The sequence below is a fragment of the Mya arenaria genome, chromosome 13 (assembly GCF_026914265.1).
Source record: "Mya arenaria isolate MELC-2E11 chromosome 13, ASM2691426v1".
In the NCBI taxonomy this organism is placed as follows: domain Eukaryota; kingdom Metazoa; phylum Mollusca; class Bivalvia; order Myida; family Myidae; genus Mya; species Mya arenaria.
In genome coordinates, this window is record NC_069134.1 from 25,935,359 (window position 1) to 25,948,105 (window position 12,747).

General features: G+C 34.2%; 1 protein-coding gene across 5 annotated transcripts in view; it reads right to left on the bottom strand.

The window, feature by feature from the left end:
* Positions 1 to 2,818: 2,818 nt before the first annotated feature.
* The window catches only part of LOC128213551 (receptor-type tyrosine-protein phosphatase kappa-like), a 46,820-nt gene continuing 36,891 nt past the window's right edge, over positions 2,819 to 12,747 (bottom strand). For all 5 annotated transcript variants that reach the window (XM_052919379.1, XM_052919378.1, XM_052919376.1 and 2 more), the window contains 3 exons: positions 10,432 to 10,583; positions 10,007 to 10,142; positions 2,819 to 8,146 (listed from right to left, as the gene is read on the bottom strand). In XM_052919379.1, coding sequence (XP_052775339.1) covers positions 8,018 to 8,146; positions 10,007 to 10,142; positions 10,432 to 10,583 — 417 coding nt within the window. In that variant the 3' untranslated portion in view covers positions 2,819 to 8,017. The remainder of the gene's footprint in view (positions 8,147 to 10,006; positions 10,143 to 10,431; positions 10,584 to 12,747) is intronic.

The window sequence follows — 12,747 nt, forward strand, 5'->3', positions numbered from 1 at the left end:
TGTTATGAAACGTGATATATTTGTGTGGAGGAAAACAAAAGGTATATAACCACAATACATTATCACACTTAAATTGATGATAAAATAGACTCATAATTATTTATAAATAATTTTAACAACTGACGGACATATGTTTACCAAAAAATTAAGCAGATTTAAAAATAAAACTGCAATAGCACGTTGATATTTCTAAGATTTATATGGTTTAAAGAGTTCGTGAAAGCAGATTTTTGCACTACATATATTATGCAGAACAGAACAGAACACAAGTTTATTTCCACACATAACATCACACATATATACACCAATGAAGTAGACCATGATAGTCCATGATCAGTTCCATAATTTAACACTTGCTTGGCGGTGATTATGTGTTTTTTAACTAGTTGAGATATTTTACAGTAACAAAAATAGTAGCAAATGTTAATCAAAATAAGAACTATTACGAAAAAATCCTTAGTCCTACTATATAACGGTTGGTATTAAAACATATAATACTCATGTATCATGTAAATTAATGAAATTCTTTCTCTGAGCAAATGCTTTATACACGAAAATAGAGAGATTCTTTAACAAATCAGTATGATCTGTATTCAGCATTTCTATGGTTTTAAACATATTTGGATTAGTACGATAATATTTAGGAATATATTAAGATCTTATATTTGTATACAGGCTGCATTCAACCAAGAAATGAAATTCGTCTTCTAAGACATTACAATGTGGGCAAAGTCTTTGTTCCAAAATTGTATTATTCCACCTACCAATTTCTATATTTAACCGATGCGACGATAATCTTAATTGGCTTAAAGTAATTCTGAATATCTGTACATTGCCACACTTAAGATAGGGTTTTAATTCAAAATCAGAAATGTTTCTATAAAATAAAGCTTTCTGACAATCGACTGTTTAAATTTTGAACATAAATGTCTCGTATTCTTTGCTTCAAAAATGACACAAAACTTGAAATATCACCAATCCTTGTGCAAGCCAGACGTGATGAAACCCTTATTACTCAATATTGTTTTAATATGTACTGCCCATTTTGTTTTATTTGGAAATTTTACAACGTCGTTAATCATTACATTATAGATGGTTCTTACATATTTATCATTCGGCATACTTAAAACTTTAAGCCAGTATTTAATAATATTTATAATGCATGTTTGCGTGCATGCATGCGTGCGTGGGTAAGTTTGTGTGTTTGGGGGAGGGGAAGGGGGTCTTGTAAATCGAAAATGAGTTTTTGGGTTCTTGATATCGAAAATGTGTTTAGGGGGTCTTGATATCGGAAATGTTTTAATCGCTTTTAGTAGTGTTGCTAATTTGTTTTTAATCTATCGACTCCAAAATGTATAAGCATACCAGGTGTTCCGCGCGGTTTAATATACATGTATTCTAGTGAGTGTGTTTTTCAAACTTTATCAAAATTACCCCAAGCAGCGCGCTACTCTGTACGTAAATCTGACGGCGTTCTTTTCAATATCTCTTCACTCAAGATTGTTTAATGTGACTCTTATTCAAAATCAATACATAAACATGTATAACAAACATCTGTTTGACTGATAAACCTTTCACTACTTACTAAATATTGAATTTATGGAAAATATTTATTAATGAAAACAAGGTTGTAACTGTGTATTTAAAAGCTGATAACGCAAAAATATTAAATGATTGGTGAATGCTAAAAGATTTACAGTGATCTACTATAGTCTCAATAGTCTACAATATTATGTATTGTGTTACATCTTGTATGTGAGTAATAGTGAATCTTTAATGAAGACTTTCATGCAACACTTTATCATCGGGGGGTTGAGTGCTTCGATTTGAGGATAAATATTCAGCCTTGAGTGTATATTAAACAGAAACCATTGTGTTTAACGTGCACTGTTTACCGTTATATGGTTGCCATAGCAACCATTTTTCCCTTGTTTTCCCCGTGAACAGAATATCATTTTATATACTACTAATGCATATCATACAGTCTTTGTTGCATTGTTAGAACGCAATTTCTCCCACCTCAGATAAGTAGATCCAATGATTTAACCATGCTAAAAGTTCTTATCTTGCCCACGGGCGAAGATAAAATGCCCGTAAGGAAGTCCTTTTTAATGGTCGCCACATTGCAATTACCTCCCTTGTTGAAGACTGTCGTCTGTAGAATCATGGAAAACCTTGTCTTGTGGCAATATTTAGATCGCTAATTAATTATTTCTCGCTTCAAATGTCACTATAAAACAGATTTCGCGCACATTTCAAGAAATATTGTGTCACTCTCCTCTGAACTATTTAAAGATCGATTTGACTGTTAACACTGTGCGCATATCCATGACAACCACGAATTATCACATATCCATACGCAATTATTATCACTAAGCACAAAAGAGTTCCAGCAAAAAATACATTTTTACTTAATTTTGTTTAACTGAGGTGGGAGAAAACGCATCTACCATAGCCGCTCGTGTAAGATAGGTTCACCCAGACCCTCGCGCAGAGTGTTTTGCGGAAACTCGGTAAACCTCGTTTCCGCAAAACACCCTACGCTGGGTCGGAATGAACCTATCTTACACTCTCGGCCATGGAAGATACTTATAATATTTTACCTTGTGAACACCAAAAGTATGTTCATTAGAGGCTACCTCACTCGGTGAAATATAGCTTTTGGTGCACACTCGGGGAAATGAACGACCTCACACCGACACACAACAACTATACAATATATATATATAGGACATTAAAACATATTTTTTTATTAGTTCGAGTGTACACAAATGGCCAGGGTCAACTCAAACTGGGTAGGTTGAAAAAAAACAATACATCAATTTAAAATCTTTGTATTTATTGGAAATTCTTTACGGCAGTCCTATGTTAGAACAGAACTGCAAGCAATTCAAAATAAACAACTTTGTAAAAAGAAATTAAAAACCAAATTCACATTTTACTTGGAATGGAAAAAGGGAATGTAAAACACTCTGAGCACACAGATGACAATTGCATGAACAGATCGCATTCTGAGACGTGGTTGTTGTTTTTTTTACATCGGGCAATTCTAGGATACAAATGCTTTAATACAAAATGAAAATAAACTTCCAGTTTAATCACTGATTACAAAAACAATACTCGACTACATAGTGATGCAACTTTTCTTGGATGTTTAAAATTCAGGTCTTCTTTAAAATAGTGACCATCTTTGTTCCAGTAATATTTAGAGATAATCATAACTTAAACTGTCACAGAAGTGACTAATAGTCCAAACTGATGCCTGTACACAGGAAGGGTAAACATTTGCTTTGCAAAGGGGCCATAACTCGTTTAAATTAGTTGTTACTAAAGTTGAGTTCACCCTGTATTTTATAATGTTAAACATGTACACCAAAATATCTATATTCATTGTATCTGTCTTAATTTATCATCCAGACACCAGATTTTGGCAAAATATAAATTGAAAAGGGGCCATAATTCTGTAAACTTTCTTTTCCGGGAATTTAGCTAAGTTTATCCAATGAAAAAGATAAAAGTTTAGTTGACACTGCCCAAAACTGCATTATCATCAAAGTGAATGACAAAAAAAACTTTCCTAGTAAAAGAATAAGCCAATAAGCTTAAACAACAAGAGCAACTGACATCACTAACAAGATAAAACAACTACAATAACAAGATGTTAAAGCAAGTATGTATGAGAGAGTGTCACTGAAGACATAAGTAATATAAACTAGCTGGTACTAGCAATGAAGTCCATATAATTAGCTGAAAACACATGTTTATGATTGTTAAAGATGCAGCACAACCACTATGAAATATATACATTTATATATATACATATGCAATAAAGTGTAATGTACAGAATTTGACCTATGTACATGACTTAATTCACAAGGTTAAGACTATATTCACAAGTTTTCGATTGTATTCACAGATTTTCACCGTTTCTATCAACAACAACTATACACAATGTACTATTTTTACAAGTTTGTGTCCTGAAAAAAACAAAACTGCCCACTTTCAAATACTACACCTACCTACACCATGCATTGACAAGCAGTGAGTAAATCCTGACCATATAAAACATGAACAAATCGCTTTAACATATTGGTACTGTATCCCTTATAAGTATTTATTATAAAACACAAATCTTGACTGTAATTTAGGCACTATTTCTCTGTATTCTTTTGGTATATTTTCAAAAACAAAGCAAATATCAGAATGATAAGTTTTCCCAGTGATGTTATTATGTACATCTAAAATATTCACTTTACAATGAACGAATCAAAAGTAAACAGGCAAAATTTAAAAATGGTCGTTTTTATGCACCAGTCAATTGTAACCACGGACCCCCCAGGTCCTAGGGTATACCAAGAATAGCCGGGGAAAAGGGCCGTGTTTTTACTTTCCAGGTGGCCCCGCAGGGCCGGGTGACCGCGGTAGTTTTGTCATAGCGCCAAATTAAGCCGAGATTGGGCCTTATATAGTCTCTGGGGTGCAGGGGCATTTGGCTGGAGTTTAACCATCAGTTAGTCCCCGCTGGGCGGGGATTTTACCCGGGGTTGGCTGGACCAAAAGTCAAAGTCCCGGCTATTCCCCGGACCTGGGGTGGGAGGGCGTGGTTACAAATGACTGGTGCATTATGTTGTTGCTTTTATCTTTTTCTCCTCATGCAGACATTGTTTTGTTTTCAGTCTTGAGAAACAAAACATGGACAACTCTCAACTAGTATAGTCGAACTTGTTGTAAACCATATGAACAGGCAAGAAACAGAATTTAATTTTCAATCAAGGAAAAAAGATTCTATATATGTATACTTTATAACATTATATAAACCCTAACTCCCAAATACTGTTTCTACATGCAAAATACTGTATGTATTATAATATTGTAGACCAAATATTAAAAAAAACAAATCCATGATAATTCTTTTGTCAGCTACTTATCAATATTTCAATATGAACTTTTTGGGGGGTCTGATTTGATACAATTTACAATAAGTGCTGAACACTCTAATACAGTATTTGTATGATAAGCCAGGCTGATTATGAGGCCGATTTCTCAAAATCACGTAAGACTGTTATAACACTTTGAAGCTAAGCTCACTATTTTTGTTGTATAATTTATGAAATATTTACTATTTAGGGAAGTTTTTTGTCTGTCTATTGAGGATATATGTCTGGTAACCAACCAAAACTACGTTTTATTTATCAAAATCAGGTTAAAGTAAGAAATTTTGCTAAATAAATTAAGCTATATGATTTTTTGCTGGATACCCAGTAAATAATAGTTACTGTTTATTTTTGCTTGCTAAATCATTTATTTGACTAAGCCAGGGTCAGCCCTACTGCCAAATTAATTGTTAAATAAGGCAAAAATAGTTACTAAGTAACTTATTTAATTAGTGTGAGTGCCAATGCCTCGATCTATAGCAGCTAGAGTGCCAAGTAACTCACTGAAGTCTGCTAAGCTCAAGAAGTTTCAAGAAATCAGCAGGCCCCAATTTCTCAAAACTTCTTAAGTCCTTTATAACAGGATTAAGCTAAGCTAACAATTTTTGTTTTTAATTTGCCTAATATTTACTTTCTTAAGAGTTTTTATACATAAGATAGGAATTTTCTTTATGATAATCACAAAAAAAACATTTTCGTTAATCAAAATTCAATTTTAGTATGTACTTTGGCTAGTTGAAATAAGTGACTTAAGCCTTTTTTAGCTTAAGAAGTTTGGAGAAATTAAGGCCAGGGTCTTGGATGAAGCAAATCTAAATGCAAATGTAGAGAAAAATAGTACTTTTGGTGGTAAAGGTTAATGTAGACCATTTTAAAACAACCGTTAAAACAATCAGAAATATTTTTTTGTTAACATAAGTTATAAAATAATAATTTAACACACTTATGAAATCCACATAACTTTTATGTGTGAACATGTGAATGTAAATTATTAAGTGATGAGACATACGAATTTTCAATGAGGAATTATCAGAGTAATATCACTGTGGAAGACGTTCGCTCCACAACCTGCAACGCAGCCAAGTGTAAAAAGATGCACAAGGTCATGTAACACTTACATGAGTAGGCTCCATATATTTCGGATATACATTAAAGAAAGACAGGTATCAATATATTCCATACAAAACAAAAAAAACACCTTTGGTCCCAAAAACACATCACAAAAATGCATCACAACACATTTACAAGAAAGACAACTCACAGTAAAACAGTACAATAGACGTGAGGCTGATTGTTAAGAACTTTGATGTGATTAACTACATATACTACTATTAAATTTGAAATATTTGATTTTGCATTCTTACATACATGTATAAATAAATGTTAGAGAACAGCTGAAACAGTTGTCCCAAAAAGCTTGTTAGAAATTCCGCAGAACACTGTTAACTTTAAGTAAGCTCTGAACCATCAACTAACTGTTCACACAACTGATGCCAAAAATGAACATGTATGTTAAAAGAGGTAAAACACATATTAAGCTTACATTTGATTTTTTTACAATGAAATTGATTACATATTCTGAGGCAATTTGTTTTAATAAAATGTAAAGTCAGATTTAGATAGGAATGCTAGATGTTTCAAAAATAAAGTACATAAATACAAAGAATATCCTTGTTATCAACAGCAGTTGGAAATAAATGTCTTTTTTTGTCAAACAGCTATAAATGCAACAAACTATAAGTAAAACGCGCCCCACCCCCTCCTGGAAACCACTGGTAAATAACAAAATATTGTACACCCCCAGGGGGCCTGTTGCAGTAAAGAATTCAATAATCTTAAATCGGTATAAAAGTCCAAACTAGCAAGGAAATGATTTTTATCCCAAGGCCAATATAATTACAAACCACATTTGTAAACAGCACACCTTAATAGTACTTAATATAACTAATTATTTGTATTGAAGTATTGAGCTACATTTACACAATAGGCAAATACAAATATGAAGAGAAGTATCTCGCTCAACATGTCACAAGCATTTACATGCATGCATATTTAAAATGTTCTAATTGTAAATAAAAAAAGTGTTAACATTTGAGGTCTGACGGACAAATTCAAGTTTTAATTGGTTCATTAAACATTAAATGATGAGATGGTTAGAAATATTGAAGCAACTAGGCCATTATATTTATTGTTTGAAAAACATCTCCACTGCAATTTAAAATTATGTATACATGTAATTATTCATATAGATTTCTGAAAAAGTAGATAACCATAGAAACAAAATGAAAAAGAGAAAATATCTTAAGATTTACACATCCTACAAGATCCATACATGTACTTTCATAGTTGGAAAAAAACAGAGATTCTCCGACACAAAATAATCTGAAAAGGCATTTGTTCAAAATAGCACCATGAAATTCATGAAGAGAAACATGGCCACTTGTATGACAGGTGTATGGAGGTAATGTGTACCCTAAATCTGGTATGTAATAGATACATGAATCACTTAATGAGAACAAAAGAAGTGATGTGTTATGTAATAGAAATGATACATTTAGGCAGTCGTCCTACAAAAGCATTGATGGTATGCTTTCAGTGCTGTTATGCTTCAATATTGTCATTTTTGTCAGCTTAGTTTTCCAAATGTTGCCTCCCCACATTAAAGTGAATGATGAAAAGTTCATACTACATATGATAAATACAATGATAAAGAGATAAAGAGATTACGGTACATGTTAAATGTCCACTGACTATCTTATACAAGACTGTTTAAAAGCACATTTGATTTTGTTAGAATTCATAAAATGCTTACAGCATATGAAACATTTGTTAGTCATATTAACACTGTATAAATATAGAATGTAAGAGCTATACTTTGTAAGCATAGCAGCACTATTCCACTAATAGATACATCCTTTCAAAAACTAACATTTTCTAAAACATTGCAGAATGTGTTAATATTGTTTTCCTATAAAACCGACACGAACTAAGTGTTTTCATGTCACCACTTTGATTTAATATTTGATAGCTCAATCGAAATGAAGCTATATAAATTTAACACAACACTTTTTTTTTGGTGCGTATCACAAGAGTTTATCCTGGATACCACTGTCTATACTGTCATTGGTCTGTCTGTCCCCCTGTCTGTCAATACCCACAGGCTGCCTCTCCAAATATGCCAGGGCCATCTGGTACAGAAACTGGTACTGCTCCTATAACATGGAAATATCAAAGGCTGTAAACAGAGGAAGTAAGAAACAAGAACTGCTCCGAAAAGGTGTAAACTTGTCAAAGGCTGTGAACCAAGAAAGTAAGATGCAAGAACTGCTCCTAAAAGATGGAAAATTGTCAAAGGCTGTGAACCAAGAAAGTAAGAAACAAGAACTGCTCCTAAAGCATGGAAAATTGTCAAAGGCTGTGAACCAAGAAAGTAAGTTGCAAGAACTGCTCCTAAAGCATGGAAAATTGTCAAAGGCTGTGAACCGAGAAAGTAAGATGCAAGAACTGCTCCTAAAAGCATGGAAAATTGTCAAAGGCTGTGAACCAAGAAAGTAAGTTGCAAGAACTGCTCCTAAAGCATGGAAAATTGTCAAAGGCTGTGAACCGAGAAAGTAAGATGCAAGAACTGCTCCTAAAAGCATGGAAAATTGTCAAAGGCTGTGAACCGAGAAAGTAAGAAACAAGAACTGCTCCTACAGCATGGAAAATTGTCAAAGGCTGTGAACCAAGAAAGTAAGTTGCAAGAACTGCTCCCAAAGCATGGAAAATTGTCAAAGGCTGTGAACCGAGAAAGTAAGATGCAAGAACTGCTCCGAAAAGATGGAAAATTGTCAAAGGCTGTGAACCAAGAAAGTAAGAAACAAGAACTGCTCCTAAAGCATGGAAAATTGTCAAAGGCTGTGAACAGAGAAAGTAAGATGCAAGAACTGCTCCTAAAAGATGGAAAATTGTCAAAGGCTGTGAACCAAGAAAGTAAGTTGCAATAACTGCTCCTAAAGCATGTAAAATTGTCAAAGGCCGTGAACCAAGAAAGTAAGTTGTAAGAACTGCTCCTAAACCATGAAAAATTGTCAAAGGCTGTGAACCAAGAAAGTTAGATGCAAGAACTGCTCCTAAAGCATGTAAAATTGTCAAAGGCCGTGAACCAAGAAAGTAAGATGCAAGAACTGCTCCTAAACCATGGAAAATTGTCAAAGGCTGTGAACCAAGAAAGTAAGTTGCAAGAACTGCTCCTAAAGCATGTAAAATTGTCAAAGGCCGTGAACCAAGAAAGTAAGTTGTAAGAACTGCTCCTAAACCATGAAAAATTGTCAAAGACTGTGAACCAAGAAAGTTAGATGCAAGAACTGCTCCTAAAAGATGGCAAATTGTCAAAGGCTGTGAACCGAGAAAGTAAGAAACAAGAACTGCTCCTAAAGCATGGAAAATTGTCAAAGGCTGAAACAGAGAAAGTAAGAAACAAGAACTTTGACTATGGCTGTACGCAAAAAGGGAGTAAGTAAATGGTACTGCTTCAACAACATGGAAAACACTGAAATGTTGTGAACAGAAGAAGACAGTAAGAACCTAAAACATGGAAGAGTTGTCAACAGAGAGAGTAAGAAACTATTACTGCTCTTAAAAAATGGAAAATACTTAAAGGTTGTGACAAATAGAGTGAGAAATTAGAAGTGCTCCTAAAGATGTAAATTATTCAAAGACAGTGAACAGACAAAAAGAACAACGGAACATTCTGAGCATTTCAGGTGTAAATGGTTACCACTTGAATTTATATCATGCCAGAGTACCACCAACCCCTAACTTGTGAAGTCTGAGCACTAAACCAAACCACTACATATGTTTAAACCACTACATATGTTTTAAATAAAACATAGTCATTGTTTATAATATAAATCATAATAGTTTGAGGTGTATTCATGAAATGATTAAAATATGATCCTGAATCAGTTGATTAAGTACCAATGTCTGTACGAAACTACTCATAAAATTTGTATTAATGGAAGGGCTGCCTAGCCTCTATGTGCTGCAATGACTATACAACTTGCAAACTTTTCCATATGGTGAGAACTTACAGTGTTTTCCACAAAGTGTGGCCTATTGATGCGTATCTGTTTCACAGTCTGGTAGACATCCACCTCCATATCGATCCTCATTCTCTCAAACATCAGACTGCATGCACAGAATAGACCGCTCTTACTTGCCCCATTCCTGAAACATAACAAGGGCCACTCATTTCACAATCCTTCAAGTAGGTCAAGTGGTAAATTAATGGAGTCATAATTTGTTAAGATGAAGAATCTCGCCCTTCGGTAGAACCCTCAGAACAGATTCAAGAGGAGGTCGAGTAGATTTATAAATATGCCAAAAAAATGAGGTTTTATCTCACACCTCATACAAGTACTGGAAAAACATATCCAAAATATAATCCTTTCCACCTACAGCTGATGCATGTGTCACATTCAGCTAATACATAATGGATCTACTAAGCACCACCTACATGCAGTGGACAGTGATTGGTCCTTTGCCGTTCTGGCGCGTCCACTCCTGTACAGCATCTGAGAGGCGTAAAAGCCCCGTTGTCCCCACTGGTACACTCTTGTAGTCCGGCCATGCATTGAACTGGAACTGCTTGACTGCCCGGTCCTCTCCCTGGAGTGGTAAACTTAGATTAGAAGTGTGTCTGTGATTGATGGATGTTTTAGTGAATGATATCAATTAAACCTCAATTTATTTCAGATACCTCTGGCAGAGACCTTTCTGAAGTACCAAATACTTTCAAAGCATGAACACAGAAATGTTGAATTGAGATACTGCAATACTGTCAATAGTTTCTTGGCCCATTATCTTGGTCAGTGTTCTATTCTTAAGGAGCCTTATTCATTAAGCAACTCAGATTGAACTTAAATTTAAGATTAGAAACTTATAAACTGAGTGTTTTGATTGGGCTGTAAAACTAGCTGGCCAATAGGCTGAATGGAATCACTTGGGCATGTCAAAGGATAAGATCAATATTAAATACTGACCCAAAACCAGGAAGACATAAAAAAAGGATCCCTAAAGACCAAAGGAATAAATAAGTTTCAGAAGGTTGCTGTGACCTTGACTGCAAAAATAGGAACACAGGTCTTAAGGGTGACACTTCCTCATACTATGGTGATCACTTCTGCCAAATAATTTTAAATCCAACCATGAATGAGAAAGATATGGACCAGACACAAACTATTATAAATAAGGCTTATATAGAAAACCATACTAAGTTCAAAAGATTGCTGAGACCTTGACCTTGAAGGTAGGGACACAGGTCTTGTGCGCAACACAACCTTATGCTATGATGGACAGGACAAAACAGGATGAAGGTCAGACATATGGCAGATTTCACGTTTTGGTGATCAAAAAGTTCCCGGCGAATATTGATTTTTAAAATTTATTGCAGATTTGTGATTTCAACATAATCTTTTACAGCAATTTCTTATCTATCATATTTTAGAACATTAGCAATGATTTATTCATGCATTTTTATAAAAAAAAGAATTTTGTATCACCATACCATTTGTGCTAGTGTTACAATATTGCCGGTAAAAAATTGTTTTTTTTTAATATTTTGATCCAAAGAAGTATTTTGTCTTGCACTAGATGGTTCATTTATCTATAAAACAGATTGTACAGACAAAAAATAAAGATTGTTTCGTTTTTCTCAAATAAATTTATTGAAACAAACCCTAATTGGACAACAAGACAGAAAATGTTTTCTGCAAACATAGGTTTTCTTTTTATATCAGATCAGATAAGCTATAAACATAAATGTTTTGTTGTGGTAATATAAATGTCTCTAGTATGGTGCAATTATCATTACCTTTGATATTAAACATATATATTATAAATTGCTAATTGCGAGTATGTGCTAGTGTTACCACAAGACAGAATGAGTAACATTAGCAGTATGTCACATTAGCAGTTGGACAGAATGTTTCACAACAAAATAAAATACAGACCTACCACAGACTGTTTGAGCTTGATACAGTATAAAACAAACTATATAAATGATTGATAAGCACAGTCAATTGATAATCACAAAAAAATCATAATAATCATACAAGATTTGACGAAGTTGCAGTGTGACAGACGTACACATTTTATGAGCTTCTACAGTTGAAAATAGTTTCTTTGACTCTTCATTTAGTTTAAATGTTGTTATAATGTTTTACTCATTTGAGATTTTAATAACCTGTTGTTACAATATAATTCTATTGCTTCTCATATAGTTCCTACTAGTTTTGTTCATGCTGATTTATAAATACACTGCTGACCTAAGTTTATATGGTGTCAGACTGAATGACGAATCCTGGAAACACTGTTCCCGCAGCAGTTTGATTAAACAATCTCGTAAAAAAATATACCAATCTGGATAGAATAACTTCCAATACGAAAAACCAACAATAGAACTAAAGATCAGACTGTTGTGTGTCTTAAAGGCCTAGTTTAAGCCTTTTAAAAGTGACCCTCCCCCTTTTAAGGCCTAATTTAAGGAATATTTGGCATGATAATCCCCTGCTGTGCATCTCCTTCTAATCACACTGGTTTGACAGTAGGGGCCAATTTCCTGTGTTTACCGGTAGGTTTATCGGCTCAGGGCCATTAAGGGTCCATTTCTATCTTAAAATATCCCATACTGCGCAGCAGGATACTCAGATCGGAGATCTGATAAGACAATTAGACAATTATGCACCAATCAATTGTAACCACGGCCCCCCAGGTCCGGGGGTATATTGGGGATAGCCGGGGAAAAGGGCTGTGTTTTTACTTTCCAGGTGGC